Source organism: Dermacentor andersoni, chromosome 3 (assembly GCF_023375885.2).
Source record: "Dermacentor andersoni chromosome 3, qqDerAnde1_hic_scaffold, whole genome shotgun sequence".
NCBI classification, from domain to species: Eukaryota; Metazoa; Arthropoda; class Arachnida; order Ixodida; family Ixodidae; genus Dermacentor; species Dermacentor andersoni.
In genome coordinates, this window is record NC_092816.1 from 156,294,748 (window position 1) to 156,319,993 (window position 25,246).

Sequence of the window (25,246 nt, forward strand, 5' to 3'; positions counted from 1 at the left end):
TATTATTTGTAGGCTTTGTAATGGTTGTGGTGAACAACAAAAGGCACCATTTGATTCCTCTCATCTGCACTTCGTGGGCATGCAACAAATCGCAAGCGGCAACAATAGTAGCCATGTTTACACTGATACGTTAAAGGTGTACCCTATTCATATGCTCACGCTTCTAACACAGCTAAGATATTTGCCCACCCTTGACGGAAACATGCTGTATTAGGATAGTAGGGAAGACAAATGCTGCAGTTTTTGCAGCATGCCTGCCATGTGTTTCTATGTCACTGGCAGCTAAGCAGGCCCATCTGTTTCTGTCCCCTCAAATGGGACATGGCTATGTTATTGCCACAAAGTTGCCAATATTAATGATATTATTCATTACTGATGCGGAAGAAACTGTTTCAATGCGCAAAATGTACTCGCAAGAAGGAAAAAATCGTGTTAGGCTTGCTTTGCCAGCTGCCATTTTTTGTTGGTGTCCCACACTGTTACAGCGGCAGCCGGCTGTTTGTTGACCTGTTGTGATCCCACAGCAAATGTGGCATGAAAAAATTTTCGCAGAAAACTTAACTCGCTAATGATCGCACCCCTGAATTTGCGTGAATTCTTTTTACACAAAAGTGTGATCATTATGCGAGTGAATACAGTACACAAATATGTGCCCCTAACTTTGGTGGTTGTTGAGCATTTCCTTTCTTTACACAAACCAATACTCAGTGAAAAAAGGCACGGAAACCCAATAACCTTGAGATCATGTTTGTCAACACTTTCACAACTTTTCTCGTGGTGTCTTAGGCACAGTAACTTTCAGATAAATCTTTTATCCTACGCAACTTAGCTAAATTTGTTTTGTCGAGAGAGTGAAGTGAATTTCACTAAACAGGGATTTAGTGAGCTGTTTCTTAATAAAAGAATTTATCCTCAATTGCCCTGCAAATGCGCTTATTTGTTACTATACATTCTGATAAGGTGGTGCTTGGTGCATATATACGCTTAAAATGACAGCTTTAGTGCCTGTTCTAGGTGCCTAAAGGAGCATTTTTCTTTAATGCTAAACATTGGTTTCTAGTCATGATGCACAGAAATCAAGAGTTCAGTAAGTGCTGCTGCAGTGAACATGTTAAAAGGAGCCTAATGTTGTGTGTTTACATTTAGCATTTGATCTGAAAGCTCTTTAAGACAGTTTTGGTGTACTGGGAAAGGTCCAAGTCTGTCATAATTTCATGTGTTTGCGAATTATTGCTGCCTTTGCTCTCTCATTCTTTCCTGCCAAACTCTCAATAGATAAAGTTTGGGTCTGCTAGAAAGTGCCTTGCATTATTGTTTTTGTATTGTATGATTTCTACCAGGTACCCAGGGAGGTTATATACAGAGGCAGCACGGGCACTGACTACCAAATTCCCCAACCTGGCTGATGCCACGGGGACCGGCTATGTGAGTGACATATTCTTGGGAACTAATTTGTACTGTAAAGCCTGCCTAATGAATACCTACTTGAAAGGACCAACAGTGAAGCAAAATCTGTTATGACATTTGAATGGAAATGAAAAGATAGGTCTGTAGAATTCGTAGAATTGAACATGGCACTACCTGTTCAATTAGCTCGTCTAAATCAGCAAAGGCAGTTGCATACGTGTGATCGATGCAACATTCTATGGCGAAATGCTGCCCCCCCCCAGTTTCACTTCGTTGGAACGGGGATGTAAAAACACTGGTTTAGTGGCCATTGGCTGCACATTAAAGAACTCCATGTGGTCAAAATCAGTCCAATGCTCCCCCCTTCCCACTACACCACACCTAAATGTCTTGGCACATTAAACAGTGCAATTCAGTAGTCATGTCTACACCACAGAAACATTCAGGAAAATGAAAACTTACTTATGGTGGATAACTACATTGACAACCCACTTGTTGGCAAGGGATTAGGAGTTCTCAGCCATGAAAAGCATGCATATTTGGTTGAAGACCGACGTGTTGTCCTGCTGCAGCAGTGTGGAGGACACCACAGTTCTCAGCATTATATGGAGGCTTTCCTAACATGTCGTGATTACCGAGTCATTCACTTCTGGTACGGAAATTCACAGCTGTGGTCTTCTAAGCTTATGTAGAAATTTTCTGAGGAATACAAATTATAAGTAACATCTTTTACCACAGCATAAGCATGTGTTGATGCAGTAAACATGTGTCATTAAATGATTGTACATTCTGATAATTTGCACATTCTTTCCTGTCCCATTTAATATAAAACAAGTTTTCATGTAATGGCTTAAATTATTGTGCATATATGCAGGCACACCCTGGCAAGCCACCTGTTGACAATAAGCTTAAGCGCACCATTGCATTCATTCTTCTATCATAACCTTCATGGTTCATATAAGCAGTCGCCACTCAATTTTCATATTCTCGCATAGCCAGGATATCTGCAAGCAGTGTTTCACTCATTAAGTGAATTTGCGTGAGATCATATAAAAGAAAAAGAAAGAGTAGGTGGGAGGGGGTAAATTTCTTTTTTTTTCTTCTTGCTTCTTAGTGACGAGGGCAGTGGTTGTTTTTTAAAGATGGAACAAGCCTCCTAAGCCATGGTCATTAAGTGATCTAACTTTCAATCCAAAGATGACAGCAGCGCCTGCGCTTTGAGTGGTGGCACTCATGCCTTACACTACTTGCTGCTGGCCAATAGTTTCTTGTGCGATATGATGAAAAGTCGCAGAATTGCAGTTGCCTATTTAAATAACACATCTATTAACTCTCTCTGGTGCCTTACAGGATTCATGGCGAGAAGCCTTAAGGTACAAAGCTAAATATGAAAGAAAGAAGGTCCGAGCACTGACAAAAGAAGATTCGGAAAATTTGCAGCCAAGAAAGAGGGCTGCAGTAGAGGAATGTGCTGCCCCTGTACGGTGTGAAAGACCATGTACGGTACGTACTTCAAATTTTGTGTAACCCTGCAGGCAGCAAGCCTGCTTTTGCCACCTGGCCAACAAAATTGATGTTTGCTTTCAGGCAACTGCCATGGCCGAAGGTGAAGATGTGGATTCAATTGCCTCTCACATTTCGGCCATGGCAAAAGAATCTTCAAAGGCCAGGCCAGACATGGCCTACATTGAAGATTCGATGAAGAGGACATTGGCCACCAGAAGAGAGTGGGTGGCGAAAGAGAGCCCGTCTGTTGCGGAGATGCTGGACAAGTATCCTGTGCTCTCCATCAGCTCCATTGTAAGTTTTTCAATGAATACATCTTGGAATCAAAAATGACAGAAAAATTTCCAGAGGAACTGAGTACTACGCTGTTTTGCTCACGTCGATCCATTTTTGAGATCCTCATTTTGCATAATACTCATGCATTCATGCTAAGTTTATTATTTCATCATGCTTTTTTAATCCTCATTCTGCACTTTAGGTGGCACAAACTATTGAATAGTTATATTGCTGACTGTTTGAAATGCTTATGCTCCCATGATGCATAGAATGGCTTCAATCACAATACAGCAAACTTAACCCTGCAATGCCAAGCATGGTTTGTGTGGTGCGTTGAATTACCAATGCTAAATATGTGGCATTTGAGGCATACAGCAAGTAAATTACAGGAATTGTACTAAAGCTTACCACCTGTACTTGTTCATGCATTCTAGTGCACTGAGTTTAAGTAAAGCCTTTTAAATTGTTTTCATGTCAGGAATTTTATGTATCACGTGTGAATTGTACAGTGGTATTATAGGGTTAACCACTGCAGCCTTCTCAAGGTAACACCCTTGTCATATGAGCACCCGCAAACTACTTTTAACTGCGTTGTCTTTATCTCGAGGGAGATGCACTGGATATCTCACCATATCGCCGTTCCGATAGGGGAGTTTAATGGAGCTTTTAGTCTAGGGATATCGGCAATCTCTCGGCGGCTCAAAAGAGTTTTCACATGCCAATACTTGTAACACTGAGAATTCAATTATTGTTTGCATTACAATTAATTCATCTTAAAACTTTTTGTGTGCAAACACACAGGGACGAAGAATAGGAGCAACACAAGGACGAGCGCTCGTCCTTGTGTTGCCCCTATTCTTCGTCCCTGTTTGTTTGCACACAAAGTTTTAAGATGAATCTGTTCCAAGTAGGCCAACTTGCAGTTATGTTACAATTAATGTTGCGTGTGTTTAGAATGTTTATATTTAACTATATAGAAGTTAAAGCCCAATTCAGCAAAAGTTGTGCTCGCTGCTGCACAATACTCTCGGCCTAGGCGACTTAGCGTCACTTTCAGGGTGTTTACATGAATCCGACAGCGTCGGCTTGAGTCGGCTTGTTGGGCTGAAATATGCCTGTAAAATTCATATAAGCACTAGCCGGTTGGGCTGAACAAGCATCGAGTTGGGCTCAGTCAGCCCGACTGCATGGGGTAGCTTGATCCAGCCCAACCTGTTTGCAGCATGCATGTACACGCAGCCTGCACTGAGACTTGCACGGGAACACTGACATTGCAATTTAAGTGCCGGCAGTGGAAATAGCATTAGGACGAGGCCAAGACAAGCACTGTGCAGTACAACCTTATAGCAGCGATAAGACCCACGAAATAGAGCTGTTGGCAGATGGCATCGGGAACCAGAAACCCAGTTCAAACGCATTGATGTTTCAGCTCGACGCTGTGTACGGTCGTTGTCGAGGCTTGCCAGAAGAGAGTTCATCTGAAAGTAGTTGTGTTGGGCTCGATCCACCTGATTTCTGACTCAACTTGCTTGTGTCAGGTTCATGTAAACATAGCCTTTGTCATGGTAGTTGTGCACTGGTTGGCGTGGTCACTAATGACTGACACCGGCAAAGTAGACAAAATAAAAGGAATGCTCACAAGGTCACCGTGTACAATATGTTTAGTTTAATGTACTTTGCAGCAGTTCGGGTGGCAGAATGCAGGGCCTACTTGTCTAGCCTCCAAGGAAAACACATAAGCACAGGGTGGTTAGCATCGCGGTAAGCACTGCTATGTTTAGCGAGTGCACTTTGATTTTGAACGAGGTGTATGTTTTTCACCTCAATATATTGAATAATGTTTTTTATCGAATGAGCGTTAACTATAATAGCTACAAGCATGATTAGAAATTACATTCTTGTACTTGTAGAAAAACCAAACACCACTGAATGCGCCTCTGGCTGCTTCTTTTAAAAACTCGTTATTTCCTGTATGACATGGCCAAAACTTCCTTGAGGCCGAACTCCCTTAGGAAGTTTCGTGCTCCCTCATCCTAAAGGAGTTTGTGGGTGCCTGCGTGATGCAGGTATAAAGCTGCCTTGGTCTGTTAGCCTTCATTTGCACATGAGTGCCTGCTTCTGGCAGAGAGCTGTAGTACTGAAATAATGTCTTCCTCGTGAACCCAAGAAAAGCAATGAAACTTTTAAAAAGGAAAAATAGAGAAAAATCTCCTTGATGCACCAATGAATGAAATAGCTGCAGTACAGATAGATAGAAAGAACAGAATATAGAGATCAAGTAAAAAAGAGGTTTTGGGGGAACGCAAGACATTTCACCTGGAGAAATGAAAACATGTAAATCCAGGTTAGGGATTTTGGCATCTAGTTGTTTCACTCTGAAAGTTTAAACCCCTTATAAGCGATCTTGTGCATGGTGGCGACAAGCAACGTGATCAAGATGGCTGTCATGTCTACTTGAACCCCACGTGAGCACTGACTTTGAGGGATGTTTCCCTGGTGTTGCTGGTATGAGGGCAGGCAGCAAATATGCACAAAGACTGGCATGACGCATGGTGTAATAATTTAAGCTGATTTGTTTTGCTGTACAGAGCAGTTTAAAATATTTGGGGAGGTGTTGTAGTAAGCTTTTTATCGTTGCATGTATAAAAATTCGGTCGTTTGCTTGTTCCAAGCAAGAACTGATAGTATGTCACTGATGTACATGCTGTTCGGCTTCACGCTATTGGCTAGTTGCTCATAGCACTTATGGGTGACGAGCTATGAATTCGAATTTCCTGTTGAATTTTCAGAACCAAGCAGCAAGAATGAGTAATCTCTTGCACGGCAGCTCATTTCGTCGCTTGTTGCAGCCGTGCACAGAATTGCTTGGCAGGGCTATTGGAAGAACATGTCCTGCTGTATTTTTAGTGTGTGAATGTGGTAGATAGTAACCCTGGCATTTAATTTTTTATTTACTCTTTTCCAAAGTAGAAGTCATATTTAAATGTGTCCCTCTTGGTCCCTTTGTAAACTTGAGAAAGGGTTGGTGTTATAGAAGATTGGCAATAAATAGGCAGATTTAGACAGTGTAACAGCATTCCATTCCATAGCAGAAAATGGCAAGAATGTTACAAGGAAGTATAGGTGGAGCCAGATCAAATATGTTGGTTAGCAGTTTCATCTCGCATCTATGGCATTGTGGTGCTAACCTGAAATGTGGCACTGCTATGTCGCACATTGATAAAAAGGTTTAGTTACCATGAATAACTTGCATGTACACTATTACAAGGTCTGAGGGTGGTGTTTCAAAGCCTTTTTACAGATACTTGAGACCCAGCCTCTTTATCTGAATTTTTGTATTTGGTGCATAACTTTGACTGCATACACGTATGTGAGCACATCTGCAACTCCCTTATCCATCTTAGTGAAATCATCAACCTGACTACACATCTTGCAGAGGTGCTGCTCTGTGCGATATTGTATGGTAGATGAAGCATGACTACAGAGCTCAATGTCATTAAAGTGCTTTATGAATTTTTTTATAGGTGCAGCTGGAATTCAGGCTGTTAACAAACACCCCGATAATGCCCAAGCTGGAGCAAGTGCTGCAACCTGTTGCCAATAAAATTCTCATGACAGCGAGGAAAAAGCGGCACACAGAAAATATTTTTGAAGAATTTGATGCCCTAATGAATGCTTCCACCGAAGATGCTGCAGGAGGTAATTTTCATTATCACTAAGCCAACATTAGGGCTTCACTCTGTGTTTAGTTTCTGGCGTTGCCATTTCTTTGATTTTATATCTGGATAATTGGATGCTGTATAACAGAATTTATTGGGCAAGTTTTGTTTCCACAGTTCTTTTATGGTGGTGTAAGAACGTGCATTTCCTTTGGCATTCTCTTAGTGAAAATGCTTGCAGTGGCTGCAAACACACACCAAAGAATGAAAAAAATGGTCTCAATCACTTCAGTCTCGTGCTTGCCTTGAACTGCAAAGCCATCGGTGCAAAAGGGAAGCTATCAGTGGCCATTTCACAGGACCATGAAACGACAGTTGTACTCTCCTTTTAATAGTACGCTGTTGCAGTACTTCTCTTGTAAGTCACCTTGGCCGTGTTTAGTACTCTGTCAGTTATGTCTGGTGACACTTTAAACAGTATGTTGGGCGGCACATGAACTACTTGCTTTGAGTGTTGTCTGATGATACTCTGACGGTTGATGCAATTTCCTTTTAATGCAAAGCATTATGTGGAAAGTAAGTAGAAAAATTTCATGTGAAGCCAGACAACCCCTTTGCTACTACAAGATGAGAATGCACAGTTAAAGCCCATTGAATGCACGGTTGATAGCTACCATCCAGAGTACAGTGACAAAGGACCCATTGTCCACGATAACAATAGGCGTGCCTGTGCAAAATATTCTAGAAGTCTGTCCGCCTTTGCGATTTCCCATACGCCATAAGTGGAAAGGACACCCACGTACAGTGGAACCCCGCTCATATGTTTTTCACCGGACCGGGGAAAGAAAACGTAACAGCCGGCAAAACGCAACAGTGAGGAACGCTCCGACAATGAATGAAAAAAGTGCAGCTTTAACTATAGACAATTTATTTCCACAGAGTGCGCTTAGGACTTAAAAAAGTCTACAATGGTGCCTTGCCATTTCTTTCGCTCGCTAGAAATTGCCACACGTTTCTCAATAGCCTGGAAGGCCGCATTGCTGTCAGCGTCGCTGTGAGGTGCGACGTACCTGCGGAGGAGGTCCAGAGCCGCGACGGCTTCTCCAAAGCTAGGATTTTGCAGCACCCCGGCATCATGTGGCTCGTGCGCCTCGTAATCGCCGCGCCACGGCAACGGACGAAGGAATATCCGTGGGAAATTTTGCCCTCTTCGGCGTAATCACGTTAACGTGCTAACGACTGTTTAGTATTGCTGCGGAGCGCGCGTGTCCGAGCAGCCCGGTTGCGCGCGGCACGGCATGGTTTCGCAAGAAATGTAAACAAGGGAGGAGAGCTGGCCCGATAGGCGGAGCAACGCCATGAGCAACGCCAACTTCCGGCTTCACTTTAGCTTCACACAGAGTGACGTCAGGGCCTCTCCCGAATTTCCTTCCTCCGTGAGTCGGCCCGTCCAAAAACCTTGCGGTGACTGTAATCACTGATGATAGTGAGAGCATTTTTCAGAATGGCCACTTAGTGGCTGCCTCTCGAACTGGCGTGCGGCTTCTTGCAGCCAGTTCTATAGCCAAGCCAGGCCAAAACTAGTCAAAAGCCAGAGTGGCGGTCGGAGCGCGTTGCCTACTTTAGCCCAGGCGGGTTCGGGGTGCTAAGTTGCGACGTAACAGCGGGGTTCCTTATACTTTGGATCCTATGGAAGCTATGCCGGGACCGGATGAAAACGACGTAGCAGCCAGGATAACGCAGCAGTGAGGAACGTAACTGCGGGGTTCTACTGTACTTAGATGTAGGTGCAAACCTGAGAATAAAACATTGAAGCAGGCAAGATGGGTGCCACAATGTTTCCTGAACTTGTTCTTGAGTTTCCACATTATTTCTGTGCATTACAGTTTTGACAATAGCAGGGATGAACATTCGTGCATAATTTTTTCACATCTGAACATATTAAAGTGGGACCTGACTGTGTCATTTCAAGATGCAGTCAAATTTGAGCTATGTCTCGTATTGCTATCGCACGTGTGGATTTGGTCCTGCCGCTTTCACTGCAGTCACATGCAGAAATTTGTTCACATGTGTTGTCATAAGTCCATGTATACTTTCTCGTTTCACATGTGTCAGGAGCAGGTCCGTGGTGGGCTGTGGCAGTGAATATTGCTTGGCTGGGTGTAGTTACCGTGACTGCCCCACAAAACATCATGAGTCTTGTGCTTTGAAAGGTCTCTATATGCTGACTGCAGTGAATAGTGGCTAAAACAAGGCTTTCAAACTGAAGCAAGCAGCATTCACTTTTAGTTCAACTCTATCTGCTTTTTGAGACAGTGTAATTCATGTCTCTTTCAGAGCTGACGCTCACTGCTGCTCTTTGTGTTCTCCCTACCCTGGTGAAAGAGAGAGTTGATTCATTGACCTGCCATTCTGTAAGTCCATCACCATATAATTTATAGCTTGTAGATTACTGGCCATATGAACTGGAATTATGAGGATGCCCGCTGTATTAAATTTTTACAATCTCTTTCGCATGCAAGTTATCGAAAAGCATTCAACTGTGCACAGCTTACCTAGTTTGTAGAATGCTAGCATGAAGCACGAAATATTGCCTGAAGACAGAAAATCTCTAGCTTTTCACAGGGTTTCATAAACAAGACAGTTGCTAACCTGTGGATAAGTTCGTGGCCTTCCTGCGAGCAGTACTTAAATTGAGCAAGTTCCCTCCAATGTAACAAAAATTAAGCTGTTGACTATTGTTGATATACAATATGCAGATTGTTTCAAGTGTATTTAAGGGGAGACGCTCCTCAAAACAATTTTTAAATATTTGTATTGGAGATATGAAAATTCATCCACTTATAGGGCATTACAAGCACATTTCGAATATGTCATTAGTTTTTTGTGCAGCCGCTATAGTTGAGTTATGTCCTACACAGTGGCAAAGTAGTGTCATATTGTGAGGGCTTTATTGTATAATAAATTTTTGCAAGAAGCTTTGTGCTGTAGCTTATTTAACTCTTCGTAGACTGCTAAGTGCCGATATATATTCAAACAGCATCTGCAGTTACTGCAACTATGAAAAAAATTCGGACATTTCAACTGACTTTTTCGACAATCACATGAAAATAACCTTGTGCACTTCTAATTGTCTTATAATAACGAAATTTGGCATACATACTCTTGAAGATATGTACAGTGCTGATATTTAATTGAAATTGCAATATCTTCCTGCATTAGTTGCAAAAGTACAAGGTTATGTTTCATAGAAGGGTTATGGTTCGGGCTAGTTTGTTTTCCATTTTAGATTCAGTGGTACGGTGCGAAGCGGGACAGGGGACAGGAAAAACGAGGACAAGTGCTTACTGCCAACTGAAATTGCCTGGTGCAAGGTGTTAATACAAAAACAGATGGAAAACGACAAAAAAATGTATATATGTAAAAAACAAAGATGAAAACAATCGAGAAATAAAACATACGCGCCGCTGCCCTTGTCCAAGAATACCAACTCGCTTCGTGATAAGGCCAGGGATGGCTTGCTTATGCTCAGGCATCCCTCACGTGCCATGCTAGCCAATTCAATGATGATATGATGATGCGCATTCGTTTATCCCTGTCTGTGTGTGAAGATTGCTTCTGTTTTTTCAAACGGAGAGGTGCAACTGCATGCGCTACAATGCAGGGCTAAGAAACCTTCATTTCCTATTTGCATGTTCACGCAGACGATCTTTGAGGTACCTGCTTGTCTGACCTAGGTAGCATGCGCCGCATTTCAAGGGGATTCTGTACACAACCCTCTGCACATAATCCACGTAACGATTGCAAACTTCACACTGGGCTTTGTTTCTTGATAGGGGTGCTTTTTCTTGATGACGACTAAAGCTTGTGTGGTGCAGAAAACAACACATCCACCAACCCGCCCACCGATTTTTTAAAGACTATGGCCGATTTGATGCTTGCATGTAATCACCGCAACCTTACGGTCTTTTTCTTTGGACTGCTCTTCCGTGGCCATGGCTTCACTCTTAGGTTTTCTTTTTCTGTGGATTGCCTCAGCTACTGAGACGAGTAATCCGTCAGGATAACCCGATGCTCTCAGGCGTGTAACTTGTGCTTGAATGTTTGTGGGGGCAGGACCAGTCTAAAGCGTTAGAGAAGCAGCCCTGAACAATAGCCCTCTTTACTAGTTTACCATGTGCTGATAAGAAGGGCAGGAGTGGTTTGTGCACACAGGGTTCATATGTCCAGCAAACATGAGAACACGGGCTTGAGGTCAAGGAAGACGGTTCCTTCCGTTTCCTCTACCTCAAGCTCGTGTTCTCTAATGATCATGTTTGCTGGACATATGAACCCTGTGCGCTCGAACCACTCCTGCCCTTCTCATCAGCACACGGTAAACTAACAAAAAGGGCTATTGTTCAAGCCTGCTTCTCTAAAACTGGTCCTGCCGCCACAAAGTAGAAGTTTTCAAGCACAAGTTACACGCCTGAAAGCATCGGGTTATCCTGACGGATTACTCGTCTCAGTAGCTGAGGCAATCCACAGAAAAAGAAAACCTAAGAGTGAAGCCACGGCCACGGTAGAGCAGTCCAAAGAAAAGGACCGTAAGGTTGCGGTGATTACATGCAAGCATCAAATCGGCCATCGTCTTTAAACAATCGGTGGGCGGGTTGGTGGATGTGTTGTTTTCTGCCCCACACAAGCTTTAGTCATCATCAAGAAAAAGCACCCCTATCAAGAAACAAAGCCCAGTGTGAAGTTCGCAACCGTTAGGTGGATTGTGTGCAGAGGGTTGTGTACAGAATCCCCTTGAAATGCGGCGCATGCTACCTAGGTCAGGCAGGCAGGTACCTCAAAGATCGTCTGCATGAACATGCAAATTATGTTATGAATGGAAAGGAAGGTTTCTTAGCCCTGCATTGTAGCGCATGCGGTTGCACCTCTACGAAAAAACAGAAGCAATATTCACATACAGAGGTGATTGAATGCGCGTCATCATTGAATCGGCTAGCATGGCACATGAATAATGCCTGTGCATAAGCAAGCCATCGCTGGCCTTATCATGAAGCGAGTTGGCATTCTTAGACAAGGCCAGCGCGTACAGTGAGCAATGATGGCATCTTTATAACAGTTTACTTCTCGATTGTTTTCATCTTTATTGTTTGTTTTTTACACAATTTTTTGTTGTTTTCCCCCTTTTTTCTACATTACACATTGCACCAGGCAATAAAATTTCAGGTGGCAGTAAGCGCTTGTCCTCATTCTTTCCTGTGTCCCCTGTCCCCCTACGCACCACAGAATCCAAGTTGCGTTTCAGGGAACTGAGAAAAAAAAAGTTAGTTGAAATGTTCTAATCTTTTTGCATAGTTCTAGTAATTGCACATGCTGTTTGGCTAGACATCGGCACTTTGAAATCTACAAAGAGCTAAAGAAGCTAAACAATGTTTTTTGTGAAAATTTAGTACATAAAGAAGCACCCACAAAGGTGAGTATATTTTGCCATGGTACATCACATAGCTCAAAAACAATAACAGCTACACAAGAAGTAATGACTTATTTGAAATCTGCATAGCAAACTCTTATCATTGGCTGAACTTTGAAACCTCTAGTACAAGTAATAAAAAAAAAAGTTTCGAGGACGTCTCCCCTTAATTGTCAGTGCGTTGCAAAGCATTAGGTTTGAGACTGGTTTGAACACCCCACAGGTCTTCCTTCCAGGTGGACTGTTGCTGCTGGTAGCAGCTGCTCTAATAACGAAGCAGCAAGCCTTGTATTACAATCATTGTATTTAAATATGCGTTCTTTCTTGCAGGACCCTGCCAAGGTACATTATGTACCGACGGTGACGTTTGTTGGGAGCCTGTTGACTGCGCAAGAATTCACCGTGCATCTGGAGGGCATTTCCATTCAAGAAAATACCCTGTTGGAAGCCATTGCGACCCAAATGGCCCTGTACTGGGTGCTAAACATTGCTTTCCAGAAGAAAGCGCAAAGAACTTTTCATCTTTTATGTGAATTACTGGGAGTTCCAAGTGGTCTACGGGCTACACCACTCGTCCGTGTCGCTCACACACTTTTGAGCCAGTGAGCCTCTCATGCCAATGAGAGGCTCTCTTTATAAGTGGTCATAGTCATACTAGTCATAATGCTAGTCAATAAAGTATTTTGGCACTTTTATGGATTGTTTTTGCACAACTGGATATTATTACTGCACTCTACACAACCTGATGAAAAATCAATCAAGGAGTGTTAATGGGGGCCATCACGTTTCTTGAAACATTTTTAGGGTTGCCACTTCGGAGATCTGGTGGTCCCTTGGGGAGCACTCGAAGCTTGCAACCATTGCTTCCTTAGCAAGCATTGTAAAATATATACTGTTGCTCCTTTGAAAGGCATCGGGGAAAAGCAGCTATTGCTCTCTAGGGGAGTATTGGGAAAGAGTAACCGTGGCTCCCTTGAAGAGTATCGGAAGAGAGCATCCGTTGCTTCCTTGAAGAGTATCGGTAGAGGGCAACCGTTGCTCCCTTGAAGAGTATCGGGAGAGAGCATCCATTGCTCCCTTGAAGAGTATCGGGAGAGAGCATCCATTGCTCCCTTGAAGAGTATCGGGAGAGAGCTACCGTTGCTCCCTTGAAGAGTATCGGGAGAGAGCTACCGTTGCTCCCTTGAAGAGTATCGGGAGAGAGCATCCGTTGCTCCCTTGAAGAGTATCGGGAGAGAGCATCCATTGCTCCCTTGAAGAGTATCGGGAGAGAGCATCCGTTGCTCCCTTGAAGAGTATCGGGAGAGAGCATCCGTTGCTCCCTTGAAGAGTATCGGGAGAGAGCAACCGTTGCTCCCTTGAAGAGTATTGGGAAAGAGCAACCGTTACTCCCTTGAAGAGTATCGGGAAAGAGCAACCGTTGATCCTATGAGGAGCATTGGGCAAGAGCAACCGTTGCTCCCTTGAGGAGCATTGGACAAGAGGAACTGTTGCTCCTGAAGGGAGTAACTTCATGGGGAGTAACAGTTCATCCCGTCACAGTTGCTCCCTAAAGGGAGGAATGGCTGTGGCAGATCAGTTGCTCCCCTAAAGGAGTAACCTCAATACCCCATTTCCTCCTTTTCTTCTTAGAGTGTAGATACTTCCGGTACAGGACCCCACTTCTTTCCACAAAACGAGCATTTTTCTTGGCGATACCTTCCTTGACATTGCAGTGCATGTTTTCGAGGCTGCCATCCTTTTTTTGCTCGGCTATCAAAGCCGACCGGCTGACTTTTAGCAACCTATTAAGTCCATCTGACGTAGGCGCGATGAGCAAATCTGCAGATAGCTCTTCTAACTTTCCCGTGTCGGGCATTTCCTCTCCAGTATCTGGTGCCTTTAACGCTACAGGCTCAATTTTATTCAGTTCGGATGTGCTCTGAATATCAGCTTGCTGCGCCTCCGACCCTTTCTCATTGTTCGCCAACGTCAGCCCCGCAACTACCGCCTTTGCAGCGAGCTCCCGAACTCTCGATCTCGTTAAGGCCTGAACGCTAGCCGCACCAAATAAAAACCCCTTCTCGCGCAGGAGGTGATCGGACCTCTTCGAAAATAGGTATGGGTACTGGGGCGGCAGCATCGATGACACTGCGGCCTCCGTCTCAAGCGCTCCGAAAGGTCCTTCAATAAGCGGGCAGACACACGCTATCAGCTTCCACGGCTTGCTTGATCCATGCGCACTCGCCCGTGAACATATCGGGTTCTACATAAGAGGGGTGAACTGCATCCATTGTAGCTGCGGAATCACGAAGCACTCGGCACTCTTTCCCGTTCACGAGGAGGTGTCGCATGTAAGGCTCGAGAACCTTCATGTTCTCGTCAGTGCTGCATAATGACAAAAACACGACTTTTGTTTTTGTTTCTGGACACTGCGCCGAAAAGTGACCCGGCTTTTGGCACGTATAACACACGCGCGCTTGCCTCCTCTCGAACCGCTTTCTGCGTTCGGCTTCGGCTGCCGCCGTTTCCTTAGGTTCGGTCAGACTGTTTTCACTCGCATCCGCACTACGTGTGTCCCCCCTTGCTCTCATGGGCGTGAACTTCGGCCTCTCAAACTTGGAGCCAAATTCACCTTTTTGACCGTCCTTAGCTCCGGGAGCCCGACGCGTCACAAACTCCTCGGCTAGCTCGGCGGCTTTAGCCACCGTACTAACGTCTGGCCTATCCAAGACCCAGTACCGCACGTTCTCAGGTAACCGACTATAGAACTGTTCCAGCCCGAAACACTGCAGAACTTTCTCGTGGTCACCAAACGCTTTCTCTTCTTTGAGCCACTCCTGCATGTTTGACATAAGCCTATAGGCAAACTCTGTATATGACTCACTTCTGCCTTTCTCATTTTCCCGAAACTTCCGATGGAACGCCTCCGCTGACAGCCTGTACTTTTTTAGCAGACTCGATTTCACTTGGTCGAAATCCTCTCCCTCCTCTCTCTTCAAGCGAGCGACTACGTCGGCCGCCTCGCCGGGTAACAAAGTGAGCAAGCGCTGTGGCGACGTTTCCCGAGAGAACCCCTGCTTCTCGCACGTTCGCTCAAAGTTAACCAGGAACAAACCAATGTCCTCTCCAAGCTTAAACGGCCGCATCAGGTCAGTCATTTTTAACACTACTCGTTCTCCTGCACCGTGTGCCTGACTTCCATTACGAGCGCGTTCCATCTCTATCTCGAGACGCTTCATTTCCAAAGCGTGTTGACGGTCGCGCTCTTCTTTACGTTCGCGCTCGTCTTCCTCTTTTTGCTCTCTGCGTTCGCGCTCCTGTCTTTTTGCCATCTCCCTCTCCTCAATGGTCTCAAGGCATTCCGACAGCTCGTCATTCTCAGCTTCTAACTCAAGAATAGCCCTTAGCAGTTCTGGTTTTCTGAGTTTGTTTGAGACATCCAGACCCAACTTTCTTGCAAGCTCCAGCAATATCGGTTTACGCAACCACTTCCAATCCATGGCTGCTCTGAATGCTGCTTTCTCTACTGCCTACTATTGTCTTGCCGCAAACTAACCCGGCAGCAACGACAACCACAATTACCAGCTCTGTTTCTGACACTTACAAAAGCCTGGCAAAACTCAGAAGAAAGTCCCGCACTCACCAAACCTCGCAGCCAAGAATTCAGCGCAGTCGTTCCGCTGCAGCCAACCAGTCATCACACAGGGCTCGTTGCACTGCTCCCGGATGGTCGTTCTGCTGCTCAGCATACAGTCTACCGCATATCGTCGCTGCTGGCCTCCATTGTCGCGATCTCACCGCTGGCAAACAGTTGTTGAATCTGGGTCACAAGCCCCAAGGGTAGCGTTGGCCTGGCAGCCTGGGGCACAACTGGAAGCATCCGAAGGTCCTGGCAAAGTATGAGTCGATTGCTAACAGAACAACTTGTTTATTACAGCATCGCAAAAGAGCGGCCGGTCAGGTCGACCGAAGTGGAGAGACGGGAGAGCACGTTACTCGACGGTATAAATCGGAGCCTCTCTCGGCGTCCGTGGACTGCTGCTTTTATACTCTCGGAGTCGAGGGCAAGAAGGAACGGCTCGGGATGAGGTGCAAGTGACGGCGCCGCCCGGACACGTTGAGACGAGAAGTGACGCATCCGCCGGGCCGGCGCCGGTCAGACCTCCTCGGTTCACAGTTGGGGAGCTCCTCTCCCCGGCTGCCGCACTTTGACAAGCGTGGGCACCAACATGTACACACACACACACACGAAGACACGTGGCATTGAAACATGCCTGGACGCGCATGGCAGGAGGCGTTGCGGCAGCGCTGAACGGGCCAAAATGTCCGCTGCTTTGAACGAAGCCCCGGCGTCCGCTGCATCCGCGCCGGTGGTGTCTTAAACCTGGGCCCAATGAACGAGAAAAAGAAAGTTCCAGATGGGAGTCAAATTATTTGAGGACAGCCTAATGGTGATTCATATGGCCTTAAGAAAATCTCAACGGTCAGAAGGTTAAATCGGCATAAATCGGTGGGGATCCTCGCTTCCAGGTAAATTACGTCCATTGTAAAGTGTTTTGGAAGTCCTAAGCACAAACGTAGTGCCTTTCATTCTAATACAACTAGTGTCCGAAGCTTCTATGGGGCACACCTGAGAATAAAACACTCCTAAATTCTAATATTTGGACGAACGTACATTTTTATACCACCGAAAGTTATCCTCGCACACCTAATCTTCCACTGCTCAACTTGCGCGAAATGTCCATTGCACGAACTCTTTTGTCGCAATATATTGAGTATCCGACCACTAGTTAAGAGATCCGTTATAAATAACTTCAAAATACTTGAGTGACTCTTCGTGCGGGACATCTTCTTGATCATAGTTTAACGATATGTGTATTGGGTCTTTGATGGAAAAAAAGAATAGCACACTTATTAGCATTCAGGATAGCATTTGCATTCAGGTGGAAGCTATCCAGCCAGCCTACCAGTTTCCTTAAATATGACAGCAAAATTTGGTAAAGGGAGCAAATGTCACTAGCCATAGCAAAAAAAAAAAGGAATGTCATCAGCAAGAACATATGTACTTCCCTGAATGAACGGGTATGGTGCTCAGTAAAAAATTAAACAAAATCGGTCCAAGTACCAATCCCAGATGCACACCTCTTGTTTGCTGGTGTTTACGAGCAGAAAAGCCACTTGGAAAACAATCGAATCTCCTCTCTCTCCAAAATTTATTCACCGATTCTACAATATAACCTGGAAAGCCGTGGCCCTGTAACCGAGTTATTAAAATTGTCGGTTCAGTACAGTCTTACGCTTTAGATATGTCTAAGGTAACTAAAGCCGCGTTCTGGTATTTGTGCCAGGCGACGTTAATGCGAATTTCAAGGTCTACGTGCACGTGTCATACTGAAAAACCGCATCTAAATACAATTTGAAAGCGACTCAACAACTCATTTTCATTAATAAACTCTATTATATGCCCATGAAGCACCCTTTCAGTAACTATCACTATATTTGACCTTAACGCAATTTCTCTTATGTTGTACGAGATATCGCATACCCTGCCACTTGCTTTCTAAGTAACGAAATATATCTGGCGATCTTCTATTCATGTGGTAACCATGCGTTGTTCTCTCTTGCGATTTTCTTTTTCTTTATCTCAATTGAATGCCCTGATTACCTTTCCACGTTAGTGATATTCATGTGCTTTCGCAATAAATTAGCGTTCCAGCATGTGTACAGCCTATCACAGATAATGTGCTGAGCATACGTTGCATATGATACGCGTAAACATCCAACTTCATGCGACTCCCTCGGTATGTACCAAGCTTGTGTATGTTCATAGAAATGTTCAATGCTTCATTATATATATCGTACTCTTGTTCACTGTGTTTGTTATCTTTTCTTCTAAGCTACGATTAGGAGGTAGACGTCAGTTAAGGCGAACCTCAAGAGAAAAAAGATATCATAGCTGGATTAATAAATTACCCTTCTACAAGACCGCGAAGAACTGCTCTTAACCCCCACAGGATGCTCGGTGAGTTCAAAAGAGCGCAAGAACAATTAGCAATTGAGCAGTGCCACGATACAATGTATTACCCTCCCCGAAACGAGTCTTTCATGAGGAGTCTACTGCAGCGGGGCTCTCTCTTGTGCTTTCCTCTGGGCACGCTGCGCCGTCTAGCGGCGTTGACAAAAAGTTCGCGCGTGCCCTCCGAGATTCGTCGTAGTTCCCTCGCTGGCCGCACACCCAGCGACCGAAGTTGGCGTGAAAGAGGTTCATTCAAGAATGGCACATATCCACTTCAATCATGGCGCAACTCGCTAAAGTATGCGAGTGAAAGACGATCATTAACGAGTGGTATACACCCAATGGATTCGTGGGGCAGCTTGCAAGTGGATTCGCCTCCTTTGCTTGTAGTCACTCGTGTGTCGTTGGTTCAGTTCTGGTCCGCAAAGGAGAAATTTTAAAGGCTTCGTTCTTCATTGGTGATCTCCCGAAAAAACATCTAGATAACCATATGGTGACGTATCCAACGCCGCGTGAAGTAGCACAAGAATGCCAATTTCATTAGAAAGAATTCGAAATTTGTAAATTTGTGCGTCGTGCCGGCGCTGTGATATGAGCCCGAAATTCAAATAATTGAACTTTGTCGCTCGTTTCTTTCTACCAATAGTCAGCGTATGATGCGAAATTGAAGAAAATCGAGCTGTGAAAGAATTTTTATCAGTCTAGCAAGATTTATTCTTTCTCTTTAGTGTCCATTAAAGAAATTATACTGTCACAATGGCAGAGTAAAGATGATTGACGAGACGCTCATAACTTTCTACTGCGACTTTCAGAGGCACCTGGTGATGATGAAACGGCGAAGGCCAGCCCACCAAATAATCGACGGAGTTCCAAGATGCATTTGCATCAATCCAGACAGGCTAAGAGAAAATCTCAAGTTCAGAGCGCAGAACGGAGACGTCGTGCAAACAACGTTCCCGAAGAGTGGAACGCATTGGTTGATGTACATCACACACCTCATACTCAGAGCGGGACAACCCATCACCTCGTACGCGGAGTTCGCCAAAGAATGGCGCTTCCTGGAGTACATGGACATCAAGGACTGGACCTCGTCTCTACCGCTGAGAACCTTCGCTACACACCTGCCGTTGGACAAGCGTGTAATGAGCGGAGAAGGAAAGTACGTCTACCTCGCCCGCAATCCATGGGATGTCTGCGTCTCCTTCTACAACATGGCGATCAACCTTAGCTTCTTCGAATTCCAAGACGGAACTTTTGCAGATCTAGTCCAAACTTTCGTGAGTGGCAACTTCGGCTACGGCGACTATTTCGAACACGTAGCCGCGGGATACGCTCTTAGGGAACAGCCGAACGTGTTCTTCACTACTTACGAGGAACTCAAGAAGAACACGCGCGAGGTCGTGCTCAGGCTTGCGTATTTTCTGGGAGAGCAGTATGGCCTGGCTCTGGAAGAGGACGAAGTGTCGCTCCAAAAGTTTCTGGAAAGATCGCAGCCCGATTACATGCGAGGCGTAGTGGTGATTGACTTTAGCGGTAAGGCTAACCCCCAGTGGGAAGAGATGCTCTCGCAGAAGAAAGTCACCTGCAAAGAAGGCTATGAAGGAGACGAGAACAAGTACTCGTACGTGAGGAGCGGCAAAGTAGGAAGCTGGAAGGATTGCTTCACACCCGATCTGCTCCGGTTGATGGAGAATCGGATTCTGGAGGTTGAGAAGGAGTCCTCCTTCATGAACCTATGGAAGGAGATCGAGCTGAAGCGATTAGAACCATGCAGAATTCCGAATAACTGGTTGTACTCACATTTTGCCCCTCTTAGCATGGTTTTGTATTTCAGTACCCTCGCATGGCAGAATTCTTTCGCTGAAAGGTGCGACCAGCTCTTCAAATTTATGAATGGAATAAACTTTATAGTGCACGGTTGCCTTTCGTGAGTGGCCTCCTTATTCCAGGAAATCATGTCGCCCTGCCGAAAGCCTGGTGCTCGGCAGGCCTTGAGGGTTGTCGCGGAGCAGCAAGGCCTACCACTGGTCTTCTGATGGTTGCTGTACTTGTGGTGTCTGCGGGTTGTTTGCTCACCCCCACGCCATGTAGTAGAGGGAAAGCAAAGAAATATAGCTTCACTCATAATTAGCGAGGAATGGACGTAATGGTTAGCGCGGTATTATGCGCAGCAACACTTACACATTTTCTCGCACTGTCGATTGGAGTGAACAATCGTAGAAAAAGAGAGAATTAAAAACAAAAACAAGATAAAATTAGTTTACAAGTACGTCAGAAAATAAGAGACAGATACATCCTAAAGAGCAATCACAATTCTGATAAATCCACGCCGTCTTGGCTTTTAAATCTGGCACCTCCCATAATTACTGATGACAACGAGACCCACGGAAACTATCGCACCTACTCCCTCAGGAAGATGTGCCAAGAGTTGGGTAGACTTCATAAATGTAATAAAACAATTATACTTAAAATGTATATTTACGATAAGAGGAAATAAATTAAAGACAAGTAGAGTAGAGGTCGACGCGATGGTACGCAAAGCACACAGAGGTGGCTACAACACAGGCTCTCAGCCAGAACATGTTACACGATCGCAGAATGCCTTGTAGTCGCACTCAAGACAGATTCGTGGCTGCAAAGCTTGTTTTCAGTCGCTCAGAAGACAGAAATGTGAAGTTCTTGAGCTCCTCGCTGTTTTACGCGTCCTGCCGGCGCAAGCACCACACTCCCGTGTTATCACTCTCAGCAATCACTCGTCGCGTTTTCGACAAGCGTGAGTACCGAAACAAGGTATGTGTTGCAGGGCGATAAAAAGCGTCACGAACTTGTCCCACTAAAATTCAGTACTCGCAAAACAAACTCACCACGGCCGGCTTGCTTTTTTGCTAACAGCTTCACAACCACAGGCGCGGCGAGCATGCCTCAAAAGTATCCGAAAAGGTTACGAAATAAATTACAATAATTTTGGGGGTCAGAGACTGCGTCACTAACTTCTCCCAGTAAGATTCAGTACACGTGAAACTAACTGCGGCACACAGCCGAGCTACTTTTTGCTAACTGCGCCACCACGCCGAGCGCGTCCAGTGTGCTTGAAAACTACCCCCAAAAAATGCAAAATTAGTTAAAATAACGTCTGGGGTCAAAGAAAGCGCGAAAACTGGTCCCGGTAAGATTCAGTACACGCGAAACTGCGTCACACGGCCGAGGTGCTTTTCGTCACCAAGTCAGGTGCGGCGAGCGTGCCCAAAAACTACCGAAATAAGCTATAATAATGCTTGGGCTCATAGAAAGCGTCGTAAACATCTCCCAGTACGAGTAAATAACTCAAATTAACTACGCTTGTACGGCGAAGCTGTTTTTCGATAACTGCGTCACTATATAGGTTCAGTTTTGTGCGGTAAGCCTAAATGTGCTTGAAGTGCGTCACAAACTGTCAAACAAAATTGCTCACCTTGCTGTAGTCAAGTAGTGCAGCGGTGCCGTGTCGAAATGCAGACGGAACACAAGGGAGCTCCACGGGCCCAAAAAATGAGCTACATCCAAAACAGACGGCTCGACCAGCACGCGAGCTTCTCCTGCGCTGCCGGCCTCGCTCGCTCCTGGGGCGCTGTTCTGGACATGCCGTCATTTTCTTCGATGCATGACGTAGGCGCGACGCAAACAAAATGGCGCTGGTGGCCGCGTTTTGCTAACGTAACGTGACGCCAACTTGACGTTTCGCCTAAGAAACTGAAAAGAAGGCACTGAATATAGCGTTATCGGTAAAGCAAAACTGTTTTCCTCCGCAGTAAAAATAAAGCAGCTATCTCAAAGCCTATGATTATTCCGTCGAAAATGCTTCTCGGTTCCGTCGCCTGCTCCGTATAAGCCGTCGTCTGCTTCAATAGCTAGGATGCGTGTCCCCGGAAAATGGAATGAGTCATCGCATGTTGGTGCCAACGCGCTTGTTTTCTTGCTTGAGACAACATACGCCACCTACCAATGGTGATGCGCGCACGTTCTAGGTCACGTTATCGCTATTTCGTGAAACGCAAGTGACTCAGCCCGACTCGGCTGGCTGAGAAACGTCCGAATATCGCCGATAGCGTTGCGTGCGCCAGAGATATCCACTAGCACGACGCAAGCGCCGGCGCTGCCATCTCTTGTTCGTTTCGCTGGTTACTCGCACCGCGGGAGGAAACTTCAAGGCGCCGCCTTGCGTACATTTCTTTTTATAAATTAGAAAGAGACCGTTGTGATAACTTTCGATTGTGCGAAAAGGCATTAATCTTGATTACAATACAAATGCAGCAGTGAAAAGTGGACAACATTGCCCAAAATTTGCTATATTGAGCCAATATTATTTCCTATAAACGCGTTCTTTTAAAAAATGATGGCCCCAAACACAAATGCCAACACCACCCGAGAGCGATGCAAATACTATGAGCACGCGTAATGAACAAAAGATTTTCGTGGCGCCAAACGACGGGGAAAATGTGGCGATACGCATTCCTCCCGACTGCCATTGCATATGGCTGCTGATTAGCATAATTCGTGCGGCTCGTCGCAGCAAAAATTATGGCAGGAAATCTCAGCAATGGCGGCCCGGCGCAACGTCACGCATCGTCAAAATGACGTTTATGAAACAGCCCTTCCTGTGACGCTCCTCACGAGATATTCCTTCAGCCACTCAGCAAGCTGGCATGGCGCATATCTTGCATCGCCACCACATATTCGCGCAATTGCAGATGCATTGCACTGGCTTCTGCACGCTACCGCTCACATTCTTTTTGAAGCGCTAACATCGCAATATAGCTGCCAAGGACCAAAGAAATGTATTAGTCGATAAAATTTGCAGCTCCACGTCACGTTTCGTCATCTTGATGAAAGCGCTAAATTGCATTTCGCAAAACTTCCGTTTCCTGGCACAAATTTCCAGGCACGTGAGCTCTCCACAGCCAATCATAGAGTCAACATGGCGGATAATGGCGGCCGCGCAGCCGCCATGCGTGTCGAGAAAAAGCGCCCCTGTGGTTGTCTGGCGCATGACGTATGCACGCACGTCTGGCGTGCCGCTAGGTTCTTGCTAGGCAACGCAAGAAAATTAAGTCGCAAAGTATAAGTTCCTTTACAAGTAAAACATTTTTCGTTTTAGTGGGAAAGAATAAAAAAAATATAAAACGCTGTCTGCAAGTTCATTTGATTCTTTTTTTCTGATGCTCGCGTCAACTAACTGATGCAGTTGAAACTAGGCATGACGTGTTTCCCGTTGCCAGTTTTGCCGAGTGTCCCCTCTTGTTGAATTTCTTTCTCTATGACCGAGCTGTCTCAGAGTAATTTGGGAAGTTCTTTTTCTCAGTGAAGAGAAACGTCGATAGTACAGTGCGTAGTTATCTATCCATTCTAGGTCGCCGTGAAAGTGGCACAATGAAGAAATAGCCAGGCCAAATTTGGCCGCGTGTAAACTGCAGGGCCAGGCTGCAGCGAGCCTGGCCCGCGACAGGGCGTTAAGCTTGGTGTAAGTATCTGGGCATGCGGCTCTTATCGCATCACGGTGCAAATGCCCTCTCGCGGGCCAGTCTCGCTGCAGCCCGACCTTGGGTATCCATCGCACCCTTGAAAGCAGCACAATCACAGTGCGCAAGCGCCCCGTCACGTGATATTTTTTTCATATATCGTGGGCTTTCTTTGGAACGCAGAAAAAAGGACTACGTGAGGTATATCGTGTCGGACACAACTTATTCAGAGGTTTCTCAAGGTGCTCTAGAACTCTGCGTATCACACTTGAGGTCTGCAGCCAATATTTAAAAAGGTGAATAATTAAACATAACTAATCTTTTAAATAAGGGGAAAATTAAAAATAGCCTGAGTAACTCTAGGCCAGTGCCCACATTATGCATTGGGTTCAGCTCGCGTCCGGAGTGCCTTTCATTTTTAAAACTTTTTCTCAAGTTATGTGGGAAAGCCTGTATATATACATATATTGTAACGCCTTGGTTGAGGCGAAAGGAAGAAGAGGACGACGGATCATTTTGGTGCAGAGTGCAGTACGAAACCAGTGCTGAACTGTTTTTCCTGGACTCATCCATCATGTGTAAATAAACGTGTCTCGTCCGTAACAGTTCTGTGGTGGAGGTGGTGGGTATTCAACCAAGGAGCATGGTTCTGCAACCACCTGAGCTACACCGAAGCCGGCGTCTTGCTCGCCTACCCTCGTTGCCGCAGGAAGTCGAGGTGTCTCGCGGTGAAGACGGAACCCGGAATGTGCCAGCTCCTGCAGCAGAAGCCCCTGCACTGGTTACAGTGGCCCCTTCAGTACCTGCCTCAGCTGCGGCTGGTCCCTCGCAGCGTCAGTACTTGATAGAGCCTCGCCCATTCGGAGGCAAATCTGGCGAGGACGTGGATGAGTGGCTCACACGCTACAAACGGGTGAACAGCTATTACCATTTTGATGCGGCAATTCAGCTGTCCAGCACCGTGTTTTTCTTAACGGACACGGCGCTGATGTGGTTTGACAACAATGAGTACACCTTCAGGACGTGGAATCGGTTCGTGTCCGAAATAACGATGCGTTTTGGGGATTGAGTCGCGAAGCGGAAGCAGGCGGATCCATGGTTGTTGCAAAGAGCCCAAGTCCCAGGCTAGGCGTGCACAACGTATATTGAGGGTATATTGAAGCTCCGCAAGACCGTCAACCCTCGCATCAGCGGAAGATAAGGTCGGCCACTTCTTGAAAGGAATTGCCGAGGATGTATATCATATCCTCATCGGCAAAGAGAACCTTTGTACAGTAGATGACGTCAGGCGGCATTGTTTGTACATTCGAGACCCCGAAGATGCGGAGTGCGCGCCTAAATTTAGACCGTTGACGAATGTGACAACCATTGCAAGTGTTGACGACTACGCGTCCTTTGATCTCGCGTCTACAATACACTATATTGTAAGGGAAGAGCTCAC

At 45.6% G+C, this 25,246-nt stretch overlaps 2 protein-coding genes across 3 annotated transcripts in view; both read left to right on the forward strand.

The window, feature by feature from the left end:
* LOC126524565 (3-beta-hydroxysteroid sulfotransferase-like) overlaps positions 1 to 20,256 on the forward strand; it is a 99,122-nt gene extending 78,866 nt beyond the window's left edge. The window contains exons 1-2 of one of the 2 annotated variants that reach the window (XM_055067380.2): positions 16,651 to 18,316; positions 19,123 to 20,256. In XM_055067380.2, the coding sequence (XP_054923355.1) occupies positions 19,135 to 20,241 (1,107 nt within the window). In that variant the 5' untranslated portion in view covers positions 16,651 to 18,316; positions 19,123 to 19,134 and the 3' untranslated portion in view covers positions 20,242 to 20,256. Of the gene's footprint in view, positions 1 to 16,650; positions 18,317 to 19,122 lie in introns of those variants that run through there. The other variant, XM_050172859.3, reaches the window with a different exon arrangement.
* Positions 3,006 to 12,981, forward strand: LOC126530795 (uncharacterized). The gene is made up of 4 exons (XM_050178081.3): positions 3,006 to 3,207; positions 6,714 to 6,888; positions 9,186 to 9,262; positions 12,643 to 12,981. Exons 1-4 carry the CDS (start codon positions 3,052 to 3,054, stop codon positions 12,916 to 12,918), a joined length of 684 nt encoding a protein of 227 aa, XP_050034038.2. The 5' UTR covers positions 3,006 to 3,051; the 3' UTR covers positions 12,919 to 12,981.
* Positions 20,257 to 25,246: the final 4,990 nt, after the last annotated feature.

Excerpts from the sequence above, each read along its gene's own strand:
- LOC126530795 (XM_050178081.3), top strand. The coding sequence starts at position 3,052 with ATGGCAAAAGAATCTTCAAAGGCCAGGCCAGACATGGCCTACATTGAA. Across the intron at positions 6,889-9,185 it reads CACCGAAGATGCTGCAGGAG|AGCTGACGCTCACTGCTGCT; the intron begins GTAATTTTCATT and ends TGTCTCTTTCAG. Across the intron at positions 9,263-12,642 it reads ATTCATTGACCTGCCATTCT|GACCCTGCCAAGGTACATTA; the intron begins GTAAGTCCATCA and ends TCTTTCTTGCAG.